The following is a 13,211-nucleotide window of genomic DNA, read 5'->3' as shown; positions in this document are numbered from 1 at the left end:
GATTTTTTTCTGGAAATATATATGTTCAGATTATCTGCCTATTTTTAATTGGGCTATTTCTTCTTACATTATTTAGTAGATGTTCCTTATATATTTTAGATATTCACTCCTTATGAGTGTATGATTTGCAAATATTTGCTCCGACTCTATAGGTTATATTTTCATTTTGCTTCCTTCCTTATGGAAAAGTAGTCTGAATCTAGAACTTGAGATCCTGAACTTTAAGCTGATGCTGTCATGGGATGAGACTTAACTGACCTGATAGTTTTCCCTACTCCCTCTAGGAGCCCTGAGCTGACAGTTTACAAGTCTGACAACCTCACTGGACAATGTCTATATAGCTCTGTATCTATATGGAGAAGGAAGAGATGACCCAGAAGGGCTTTCTCTTCTATCTATCCCTGCCAAGGCATCATTCATATACCTGAAGTCATTTTGGACCCTCCTTAAAAGCCAAGCAATATACTGATTACTAGAGAGTGACATCACTCCTTGCCACATGAAAGATTGTTAAATCAACTCCTGCCTGAATTCATTATGGTCAGATACTGTCAGGAAGCATTTAACACGAGGCTTCCTGTGTGCTGTTTTGGATCTGTCAGGAACCCTCTGGCCCTTATTGATTCCTGAGTATTCAGGAATTAAGAGGAGAGGCATGCCTTTCCCTTGGCTGAGGAATCCAGGCATTTCTCATTACAGTGATAAGTACCCTCTTCCTTTTTATGAGCCAAATGGTAAAAGGTGATTGTTTGCAGCTCTCTCTCTTTGATAGGGATCATCTTATGTTTTGTAAGTCTGGAATTTTAATCTTTGTCTTTGCTGAGAATAGCCACCTTGTAAGACAGTATATATGCCCACGCCATGTTGATTAAAACACCTTTGCTCCATCAGAGCTTTGGTCCCCGTCTTTCTTTCCCTTTCATTCTTTCTTTCTATTCTGTTCTTTCTGTCTTTCTCTCTATCTCTCTATTTCTGGCTAATTCCTTGGAGCGCGGAGGCCCACTGAGCTCACTTTCTTGCCCGAGCAGAAGCCCCTCTTGAGAAGGCGCACTGCGCCTTCACCCACTCGAGAGGGCGCCTGATGCCTACGTGCAGCAGCGCCAGCCCTAAGAACAGGACTCAGCTTTCTAGGTAAACCAGGGGATATCAGCCTCTCTCTCTCTCACTTTCGGAACCACCAGGTTCCGGTCCATTAAAGGACCAACAAGCGCTATCAGCCTCTTTCTCTTACTTTCTTATCGTCGACTCCAGACCACCAGGTTCCAGTCCATTAAAGGACCAACAAGATACAGAGCAGTGAATGGCAAGATACAATCCTGTGTGTGGACAGATATAGGCTGGTGTGTGATCACATCAAATACATATGCATATGCGCATACAAGTGCATGCATATCAGTAGTCAGATACTGATCCATGTGTGGTCAGATACAGACATGGGTGTGTTCACTTACAGACACAAACGTCCAATTGGGTAGAAACCTACATAACATTGAATACGTGTGTACAGGTGTTCATAGTGATTTATATGAGGTTGGATACAAATTTGAGAGTGTAGTAGGATAAATAGTTTTGTTGTTGAATACAGGCCTATGAATGTTGGGATACAGACATATGCCTGTGGCTTTGAGAACTGAGCTGTTGTTCAGCCAGCAAAGGATACTGATCCTTTCTGAGCAGCTCATTGAAGATGTGAATCAAGTGTAAATAAAAGAGTCTTCTTTTTCAAAAACGAAAACAAAGGAAAGGTCCACAAACACTGTTTGGAGATGATTGCATATGTTTATTGAGACATTAATCAATCTTTCACAGTATGTACCTTATTCTGGGTGGAAAAACAAAATATTTAAACATGTCATTTCCCTTAAAATAAATAAGTAGAGTCATCACACTATAAATTTATCTTTATGGGAAGACTTCAAACTTTGAAAATTACCCCAAATTTTGGTATCTCAGATGGTAAAGAATCTGCCTGACATGAAGACCTGAGTTCAATTCCTGAGTTGGGAAGATCCCCTGGAGAAGGGAATGGCAATACACTCCAATACTCTTGCCTGGAGAATTCCATGGACAGAGGAGCCTGGCGGGTTACAGTCCGTGGGGTCACAGAGAGTCAGACATGACTGAGTGACTAACAGTTTGTAGTGAAGGAGGGGAAGGTTGAGGAGGAGGAAGAGGAGAAAGTGCTCCAAAATTGAATATTCTAGGTAGTGTAAAACCTGACATACTAAATAAAATAATATCAAATTAACTGAAATTAATAATTATGTTGGTAGACTTTATTATCTGCAGAGGAAAAGAGGCTTAGATATTTCCTCATCAAAAACAAAAGAAATGCTGATGGGTGGGAAATAGTTTCAAAAGTTGTTTTAAAAAGCAAGCAGAGGTTAAAATTTATAAAATCATTGTGAGGAAATGGAGTTTTCCAAAAGAATGTGTTAGAAAAAATAAAACAATGAAAGAGTATTAAAATAGCATGCTTATATATTTTTCTAATTATATATAAATACATAGGAAATAAGTTACTTAGCAAATGTCAAAGAAGAGTAAATATCTATAATAAGTATATAAATTTTTTTCTGTAAAAAGTGTTATTCAAAATTTATCAGTAAATATTCTCACTCCAATAGATCAGGAATTCAAAAAAATTGAAAAAGGTATAAAGTGGGTGCTGTATCCCTTACATTGGACAAGGAATAGAAAACACAAAGTCAATGAAAAAACTTTCCCTGACTTCAAGGAACTTGTAGATAAATAAACACAGACAATTCACAAAGCTATTTATCTCATCACTTGAAATTAAAAAAAAAAAAATTGAAAATTAACTAAATTTCTCTGTTTGTTTTTTTGGGCTACTGTTAAAGAATACCACCAACTTAGACAAACTAAATAATAAACAATTATTTTTCTCAAGTTTGGTGGCTAGAAAACTAAGGGACCAAAACAGATTCCGTATCTGATGAGTCCCCCTCCCTAGTTTATAGACAGCCATCTTTTTTCCTATGTCCTTACATAGCAAAAGGGTCATGTGAGCTCTCTGATGTCTCTTCATAATGGCATTAACCCCAATCAGGGATTCCCTCACAGCTCAGTTGGTAAAGAATCTGCCTGCAATGCAGGAGACCACGGTTTGATTCCTGGGCCGGGAAGATCCACTGAAGAAGGAATTGGCTCCCCACTCTGGTATTCTTGGGCTTCCCTTGTGGCTCAGCTGGTAAAGAATCTGCCTGCAATGCAGGAGACCTGGGTTCGATCCCTGAGTTGGGAAGATCCCCTGGAGAAGGGAAAGGCTATGCACTCCAGTGTTCGGGTCTGGAGAATTCCATGGACTGTATAACCCATGGGGTCTCAAAGAGTCAGACACAGCGACTGTCACACACACACTATAACCTCAATCATCAGAATGCACCTTCATGACCTAGTCATCTCCCAAAGGGCCCCCTCCAAATAGTACCACACTAGAAAGGAACTAAGTTATGATTCTGGAGAGGGACACAAGATTTTGTTTCTATAGCAACATCCAAAAGTCAAGGAACGAATTATTTAAGATTTGGTAAACCAGAAGTTTGCCATTATTCAGTGAATAGTATAGTATTGTGTTTGAGAAGGCTTTGAGAAATAGAAGACATTTGAATGTAAGAACTCTCCATGTAAAAGTTATAAAAATCAGGATATGAGATTTCTCATTTAGTATCATTTACAAAAGCATCCATTGCCCCATATCCTTAGCCCCACAGGAATCCAGGCTGAATAAGGGAGACAGAATAACAAGTTTCTTCAAGCACGTGCTTCTAACCGTATTAGAGGCCGTCAATATTTTATTTCAAGCCTGTTTCAGAGAAAGAGGGAGGATTTTATAAATGATGTCTCTGTCAAACAAAATAGTATAGTCTGGACTCTTTATTACCTGATAATCTGTGTTAGTTATGTTCTGGTGACTCACGGAGGTAAAGGATTCTCCTCCAATGCAGGAGGCACAGGAAATACAGGTTTCAGCCCTGGGTCAGGAAAATCCCCTGGGGAAGGAAATGGCAACCCACTCCAGTACTCCAGCCTGCAAAATTCCATGGACAGAGGAGCCTGCGGAGCCACAGTCTATGAGGTCCAAAGAGTTGGACATGACTGAGCGACTAAGCAGTGCATGTTGGTCTCATAAACGGTTTGACTTCTCTTGACTAAATCTGTGTTTCATTAATAAGAGAAACAAGAATGGCATATATTGTCAGAATCTTTCTTAACAATGATATCACTTAAAATATCTGTTGTCAAGTTCCGTAATGCATATTTGAAGCTCATGAATGATGAATTATGCTAAATTTATGCATAAAAGACAGAACCTTCATCTCTATAGAGGTTATGAAACACTGTAAACAAAGAAACAGGAATATTGAAAAATAGTGGAGGTTTTACCAGAAATTCTAAAGTATCAGGGAAGGTGAAACAATCATCTTTATAAAAATTTAACTCCTAACAAAGTTGGTAAGCTTCAGGAGAGAACATGATTGTCCAATTGGAAAATAAGTAAGATTTGGTTATTTTTCTGCATTTGCACCATGCTTATTCAGATTATTCGTGTAGCCTCTTCATGATAAATATTGCAACTCTGAAACATTCTTTGACTTTAACACTCTAAGTAACATAAGCAAAATAGTATATGAAGAGTACCTTACAGATGGAAGAATAACTCATGTGCCTCAAATATTAATATGTGCTGTCTTTGTGTGAAGAGCAGTGAACCAAGATTTTATGTCATATTTCTTGTATTTTTTTTTAATTTGTAATGAGCCTTATTAATTCTAAAAGGTCAGTTTTTAAGAGAGAAACATAAAATCTTCCATTAATTAAATAAATTTAAAATATTAACTATAGCTTAACTTATCATAGAGAAAATAAATTTGTAGTCTCAAGAGACCTTTTACAAACATAAACTATATTTTCTGAAGAAATTGTGGAAATCTTTTAAAAATGTGTTTTGAACATAATATATACTTTGAATTAAAAAACTAATGAAAATATTAAAAGCATATTTTGATCATTAAGACTTTTACCAAATAACTCTTTTCATTATGTTCAACTTATTAAAGCAGAGAAGATTTTTTTTTCCAATTAAGTAATCACACATGGCTTTCCTTGGAGGAACAATGCTTCATAATAAAATATATATATATATATTCATGCTGCTTCATTTTCTTCTTTTGCCTCTGTTCCAGAGCTTTTCATCGCATTTTTCATCTCGCCATTTCTCAGTGTATAGATTAGAGGGTTCAACATAGCGGTGATAATGGTGTAAAACACAGTCAAGTATTTATCAATGGGTAAAGTAGAAAGAGGCCTCACATACATAAAAATACAGGGCACGAAGAAGAGGACCACCACGGTGATGTGGGAGCCACAGGTGGACAAGGCTTTGTGCCTTCCGTCTTGATTACGATTCTCCAGGGAGCGCAGGATGACCGCATAGGAGATGAGTAACAGTGTGAAGATGGCCATACAGATGGCCCCGTCATTGGCCAGGACTGTGAGGGCAATAAATTGGGTGTCAGTGCAGGCTAGTTTTAACAAGGGGTACATGTCACACACAGAGTGGTCCATGACATTGGGGCCACAGAAGGGGAGGTTGTAAACAAAGAGAGGATGAAGGACAGCATGTAAAAACCCACCAGCCCAGGCCAAAAGCAGAAGCAGAACACACACTTGCTGATTCATGATTGTCAAATAATGCAAGGGCTTGCAGATGGCCACGTAGCGGTCATAGGCCATGAACACCAGGAGTAAAATCTCAGCACCACCAAATAAGTGCCCTGTAAAAATCTGGGTCATGCAAGCTTGGAAGGAGATGGTTCTTTTCTCATAGAGTAAGTTTATAATCATATTTGGGGTGAATGTAGTAGAATAAACAGCATCCATAAATGATAAGTTGCCAAGAAAGAAGTACATAGGGGCCTCCAGGGTTGGACTGACCACCACAGTCAGGACAATGAGTAGGTTGCCCGCCATGGTCACAATGTAGATGAGCAAGAAGATGACAAATAGTATTTTCTGACCCTGGGGGCTCTGAGTGAGCCCCAAGAGGAAAAATTCAGTTACATTGTTCCTTTGTTCCATGGGTTCTTCTGTATGTCATATTTCAGAGTTCTGGACAAAATTACCTGTAAATATATATTATTAATAGTGACTTCCCAAAAGCTTAAGATAATTTGTTTATGCAACAATTAGGCAGTAAAATTTATTATGTGTCCATATTTTCAGATGTCATAAGACTGATTAAAATATTAATCCTAATCTCAACAATCATATAGTCTAATGGAGAGGTGAGTGATTAGAGACATGTGTGGGAAAAAGCTACAGTATTAAATACATGAGTTGCCACAATTAGCTTTCCATTTGGAAGCTCATTAAATTGTATAAGGTAGATAGTATCTTTTGAACTGTGGTGTTGGAGAAGACTCTTGAGAGTCCCCTGGACTGCAAAGAGATCCAACCAGTCCATCCTAAAGGAAATCAGTCTTGAATAATCATTAAAAGGATTGATGCTGAAGCTGAAACTCCAATACTTTGGCTACCTGATGCGAAGAACTGACTCATTTGAAAAGACCCTGATGCTGGGAAAGATTGAAGGCAGGAGGAGAAGGGGACAACAGAGGATGAGATGGTTGGATGGTATCACCAACTCAATGGTCATGAGTTTGAGTAAGCCCCAGGAGCTGGTGATGGACAGAGAAGCCTGGGGTACTGCAAAGAGTCAAACACGACTGAGCAACTGAACTAAACTGAAACCCAGAGTTACTTTTTATTTACTTTCCAGTTAATGGAGGTTACCTTGCACATTTTAGGAGCAGAAGAATCTTCTTAAGAAATTATTAAAATCCCAAATAGATATATTTGACAACATAAATTTTTTATGGGTTTAGGAAAAGTACTAAAACAATAGACAAATGTAGTTTGTGAAAATTATTTACATTTTAGAGGATATACACAGCTAAATCTAAAATAGACAAAAAAAATTTAAACTATTAAGTTATAATAGATAGAAATAAAATTGTAGCATAAATTATATAAACAAACAGGTAAAGGAAGAATACCTCTAAGTGGTCATCAGATAGACGATAGGTTTTGACTCTCACCTGTGAACAAACAAATAGGAATTGTAGTCAGTTTGCTTACTACACTCTTAATTTTTGTTCTTGAAAGTCAGTCAATCAAAGTCTACAGATGCTACCTCCTCTTTTAATTTTAACAGATTAACATATTATATTTAGAGCACATATTAATTGAGCATATTATCAGATTTGAAGTATTTGCCCACAAAAATATCTCCAAATAGTTGCATTAAAAATTAATTTCTAAGAATAGTTTTGAGAAGGTTAATTTACTCCAGATCATTACAATATGAAAGTATTCAAGAAGAGAATTACAGAATAGACTTAATCTGCAGATTTTTCAGAAATTACAAAGGATTCCTAACATAGCTGATTATGAAAATCACAAAGGAGAACCCTTAAAAAACTTAAATGTACTCTTGCAAAATGTAAAGCCTAGTTCAGAATTTTATGTATAAGTATACTTCCTGAGTTACCAGCATAAAGAGAAAGCCTTTCAATCCAGGTTCTGGACTCCCATGCTGTCTTCCTCATCCTTCATGAACTCACTCCATCTCTGGGAACAGAGAGCAAGATACATGCACCATCACTGGACCTTGAACTGCTTCCACATGATCAACTCTTCTCAAGCTTGCAGGAAATCTAATTCATCTCTGTCACTCAGAGAAAATTACATTTTCAAATTGTTGGGATTCAAAGACGAACATCAATGTCCTGTAACCTAAGCAATTTGAATCTTGATTGTCAACAGAAACTCAGAATATTCATTGTTGGCAGGAGGTGTTCTGATAACAAATGTTAAATCAGCATTTTGATTGAGGAGAGCGAGAGAAAACTTCAAATTCTGCAAGAATTGTTTACAACAAAAATTTTGCTCTTTGCCCTTATACCAGTGAAGATGAAATAGTGAAAGAACTTTTGCACCATTTTGATTCTCAGTCACTTATACTGTCCTGACTTCAAATAGCACTGTTGAGCTTTGGATTTCCTGAAGAATAACTTCTTATTCACACTTTTTTATGTTTTGAGTCCATCATTTCAATTCGAGAAGAAGCCTGTCATGTGGTTACTGCTACAGACAAATACTCTCTGAGGTAAGGGCACAGGGTCATAAACACTTTGTCTACATTTAATTGTGTCTCGTATTATTGAGTCATTCAATTGCTTCATCTCCAAACATGATTGTTGTCTAATTAAATTCACTGGGACTATAATCATGATTTTGAGGTAGACTCTTTATCTCCAGAGATACCACCAGGATAATCACTGTGTAGTACATGACTTATAGAATCCTGTCCCCTGGGAGAAAATCATGAAAAACAACTTGAGGTCATCTCACGAAAATGTCCAGTCTGGGCAGAAATAAAATATATAAAAACTTTCTTGTATAAATCTTGACTTTCAAATTTAAGTTTTATCTTTGAAGATATCTGAGCTGGTTTCAATTTATTCTTTGAATGTTAAATAAAAGTAATACATTCCTAGCAAAATGGATTATAAAAATAAGAAAAAATAAATTATTAGAATCAAGATTGAGGATAGGGTCACCACTACAAATTCTACATACCTTAAAAAGATAATTAGGTAATATGATTAATTAATTTTTGATAGTATGCTTGCCAATTGAAAGAAAATAGACCACTGTCATGAAAAACACAATTTTATAAACTCAGAGAAAAATACTTAAAAACTAGGATAGGGAGGAGCCAAGATGGCGGAGGAGTAGGACGGAGAGACCACTTTCTCTCCTAGAAATTCATCAAAAAAATAACTGAACGCAGAGCAAACTTCACAAAACAACTTCTGATCGCTAGCTGAGGTCATCAGGCGCCCAGAAAAGCAGCCCATTGTCTTCGAAAGGAGGTAGGACAAAATATAAAAGATAAAAAGCGAAACAAAAGAGCTAAGGACGGAGATCCGTCCCGGGAAGGGACTTAATAGAGGACGTTCCCAGACACCGGGAAACCCTCGCTCTGGTGGGCCTGGGGGAAGTGTTGGAATCTCAAGAGTTTGAATCTGACTGGGAGGGATACAATAAATAAAACCCACAGATTAAGAGCCTAAAAGCAACTCCCAGCAGAAAAGTACCCCAGACGCCCGCATCCGCCACCAGCAAGTGGGGACGGAACGGAGAGGAGCGGGCGGCATTACTTGGGGCTGGATCCGGGCCTGAGCACCCTGAGGACAATCAGAGGGAGCTTTTGTGAGTTGCCAACTTGAACTGTGGGACAGCAAAAGAGAGAGAAAATTAACCGGCCCGAACACACTGCCGGCCGTTCGCAGAACAAAGGGACCGAGATTTTGGGCGGCCGAAGCCCGCCGGGAGGGTCGTGGCGAGACGGAGGGCGCGGGCGCCCGACCGGCGCAGGCGGGAGCTGCGGCTGGGGACGCGGAGGGCGGAGGGCGCGCGCTCCCGACTGGCACCGGCGGGGACTGAGACTGGGACCGCGCAGGGCAGAAGACGCGCCGCACCCGGGGAGAGAGCGCCCGTCAAGCGCCTGGCTGCCTGGGCCGCTCGGGCGGCGTGGGGACGGAGCGCGGGCCCGGCTTTGTGTGCCGCGCTTTTGTGAATCGCCCCAGGGCTGGAGCCGCGCGCACCGTGGCGCGCGCTTCAGACGGAGCAGCCCGGAGCCTGAGCAGCGCAGATCGAGAAAAGAGCGCAAGCCTCTCCCGGGAGCACCGGTCCCTCCCCGCACAGCCCCTCGCCGCAGCGCGACGGAACTAGCTACCTGAATAAGAATCCACCTCCGCCCCGTGTGTCAGGGCGGAAATTAGGCGCGGAAGAGAGACCGGCAACAGAACCCAAATAAACAAAGGGAATAGCTTCAGAAGGGACCGGTGTAACAGATTAAAATCCCTGAAGAAACCACGTACTGACTACACCGGAAGGGCCTGTAGATATCGAGAAGTGTATATATGCACCCAACATAGGAGCACCGCAATATGTACGGCAAACACTAACGAGTATGAAAGAGGAAATTAATAGTAACACAATAATAGTGGGAGACTTTAATACCCCACTCACAACCATGGATAGATCAACTAAACAGAAAATCAACAAGGAAACACAAACCTTAAATGATACAATGGACCAGCTAGACCTAATTGATATCTATAGGACATTTCACCCCAAAACAATCAACTTCACCTTTTTCTCAAGTGCACACGGAACCTTCTCCAGAATAGATCACATCCTGGGCCATAAATCTGGTCTTGGAAAATTCAAAAAAATTGAAATCATTCCAGTCATCTTTTCTGACCACAGTGCAGTAAGATTAGATCTCAATTACAGGAAAAAAATTGTTAAAAATTCCAACATATGGAGGCTAAATAACACGCTTCTGAATAACCAACAAATCATAGAAGAAATCAAAAAAGAAATCAAAGTATGGATAGAAATAAATGAAAATGAAAACACAACAACCCAAAACCTATGGGACACTGTAAAAGCAGTGCTAAGGGGAAGGTTCATAGCATTACAGGCACACATCAAGAAACAAGAAAAAAGCCAAATAAATAACCTAACTCTACACCTAAAGCAATTAGAGAAGGAAGAAATGAAGAACCCCAGGGTTAGCAGAAGGAAAGAAATCTTAAAAATTAGGGCAGAAATAAATGCAAAAGAAACTAAAGAGACCATAGCAAAAATCAACAAAGCTAAAAGCTGGTTTTTTGAAAAAATAAACAAAATTGACAAACCATTAGCAAGACTCATTAAGAAACAAAGAGAGAAGAACCAAATTAACAAAATAAGAAATGAAAAGGGTGAGATCACAACAGACAACACTGAAATACAAAGGATCATAAGAGACTACTACCAGCAGCTCTATGCCAATAAAATGGACAACTTGGATGAAATGGACAAATTCTTAGAAAAGTATAACTTTCCAAAACTGAACCAGGAAGAAATAGAAGATCTTAACAGAGCCATCACAAGCAAGGAAATCGAAACTGTAATCAGAAATCTTCCAGCAAACAAAAGCCCAGGACCAGATGGCTTCACAGCTGAATTCTACCAAAAATTTAGAGAAGAGCTAACACCTATCTTACTCAAACTCTTCCAGAAAATTGCAGAAGAAGGTAAACTTCCAAACTCATTCTATGAGGCCACCATCACCCTAATTCCAAAACCAGACAAAGATGCCACAAAAAAAGAAAACTACAGGCCAATATCACTGATGAACATAGATGCAAAAATCCTTAACAAAATTCTAGCAAACAGAATCCAACAACATATTAAAAAAATCATACACCATGACCAAGTGGGCTTTATCCCAGGAATGCAAGGATTCTTTAATATCCGCAAATCGATCAACGTAATACACCACATTAACAAATTGAAAGATAAAAAACATATGATTATCTCAATAGATGCAGAGAAAGCCTTTGACAAAATTCAACACTCATTTATGATTAAAACTCTCCAGAAAGCAGGAATAGAAGGAACATACCTCAACATAATAAAAGCTATATATGACAAACCCACAGCAAGCATCACCCTCAATGGTGAAAAATTGAAAGCATTTCCTCTGAAATCAGGAACAAGACAAGGATGCCCACTCTCACCACTACTATTCAACATAGTGTTGGAAGTTTTGGCCACAGCAATCAGAGCAGAAAAAGACATAAAAGGAATCCAGATAGGAAAAGAAGAAGTGAAACTCTCGCTGTTTGCAGATGACATGATCCTCTACATAGAAAACCCTAAAGACTCTACCAGAAAATTACTAGAGCTAATTAATGAATATAGTAAAGTTGCAGGATATAAAATTAACACACAGAAATCCCTTGCATTCCTATACACTAACAATGAAAAAACAGAAAGAGAAATTAAGGAAACAATACCATTCACCATTGCAACAAAAAGAATAAAATACTTAGGAGTATATCTACCTAAAGAAACAAAAGACCTATACATAGAAAACTATAAAACACTGATGAAAGAAATCAAAGAGGACACAAACAGTTGGAGAAACATACCGTGTTCATGGATTGGAAGAATCAATATTGTCAAAATGGCTATTCTACCCAAAGCAATCTATAGATTCAATGCAATCCCTATCAAGCTACCAACGGTATTTTTCACAGAACTAGAACAAATAATTTCACAATTTGTATGGAAATACAAAAAACCTCGAATAGCCAAAGTAATCTTGAGAAAGAAGAATGGAACTGGAGGAATCAACCTGCCTGACTTCAGACTCTACTACAAAGCCACAGTCATCAAGACAGTATGGTACTGGCACAAAGACAGAAATATAGATCAATGGAACAGAATAGAAAGCCCAGAGATAAATCCACGAACCTATGGACAGCTTATTTTTGACAAAGGAGGCAAGGATATACAATGGAAAAAAGACAACCTCTTTAACAACTGGTGCTGGGAAAACTGGTCAACCACTTGGAAAAGAATGAAACTAGAACACTTCCTAACACCATACACAAAAATAAACTCAAAATGGATTAAAGATCTAAATGTAAGACCAGAAACTATAAAACTCCTAGAGGAGAACATAGGCAAAACACTCTCCGACATAAATCACAGCAAGATCTTCTATGACCCACCTCCCAGAATATTGGAAATAAAAGCAAAAATAAACAAATGGGACCTAATGAAAATTAAAAGCTTTTGCACACAAAGGAAACTATAAGTAAGGTGAAAAGACAGCCCTCAGATTGGGAAAAAATAATAACAAATGAGGAAACAGACAAAGGATTAATCTCAAAAATATACAAGCAACTCCTGAAGCTCAATTCCAGAAAAATAAACGACCCAATCAAAAAATGGGCCAAAGAACTAAACAGACATTTCTCCAAAGAAGACATACAGATGGCTAACAAACACATGAAAAGATGCTCAACATCACTCATCATCAGAGAAATGCAAATCAAAACCACAATGAGGTACCATTACACACCAGTCAGGATGGCTGCTATCCAAAAGTCTACAAGCAATAAATGCTGGAGAGGGTGTGGAGAAAAGGGAACCCTCTTACACTGTTGGTGGGAATGCAAACTAGTACAGCCACTATGGAAAACAGTGTGGAGATTTCTTAAAAAACTGGAAATAGAACTGCCATATGACCCAGCAATACCATTTCTGGGCATACACAC

At 38.7% G+C, this 13,211-nt stretch overlaps 1 protein-coding gene across 1 annotated transcript; it reads right to left on the bottom strand.

Annotated features, from left to right (window-relative positions):
- Nucleotides 1-3,820: 3,820 nt before the first annotated feature.
- Nucleotides 3,821-6,102, bottom strand: LOC136175343 (olfactory receptor 4A15-like). Its single transcript, XM_065945673.1, has 2 exons — nucleotides 5,211-6,102; nucleotides 3,821-3,864 (listed from the first exon to the last, which is right to left on the bottom strand). Exons 1-2 carry the CDS (start codon nucleotides 6,100-6,102, stop codon nucleotides 3,821-3,823), a joined length of 936 nt encoding a protein of 311 aa, XP_065801745.1.
- Nucleotides 6,103-13,211: the final 7,109 nt, after the last annotated feature.

This window comes from Muntiacus reevesi, chromosome 9 (genome assembly GCF_963930625.1).
Source record: "Muntiacus reevesi chromosome 9, mMunRee1.1, whole genome shotgun sequence".
Classification (NCBI taxonomy): domain Eukaryota; kingdom Metazoa; phylum Chordata; class Mammalia; order Artiodactyla; family Cervidae; genus Muntiacus; species Muntiacus reevesi.
The sequence above is the reverse complement of the archived record's forward strand: the minus strand, read 5'-3'. Positions and strand labels throughout refer to the sequence as shown.

What these genes read in the sequence shown, in the direction of transcription:
- LOC136175343 (XM_065945673.1), bottom strand. Translation starts at nt 6,102, where the DNA reads ATGGAACAAAGGAACAATGTAACTGAATTTTTCCTCTTGGGGCTCACT. An exon ending in GATGAAAAATGCGATGAAAA is followed by an intron (nt 3,865 to 5,210) that starts GCTCTGGAACAG and finishes TGTTTGACAGAG; the next exon opens with ACATCATTTATAAAATCCTC.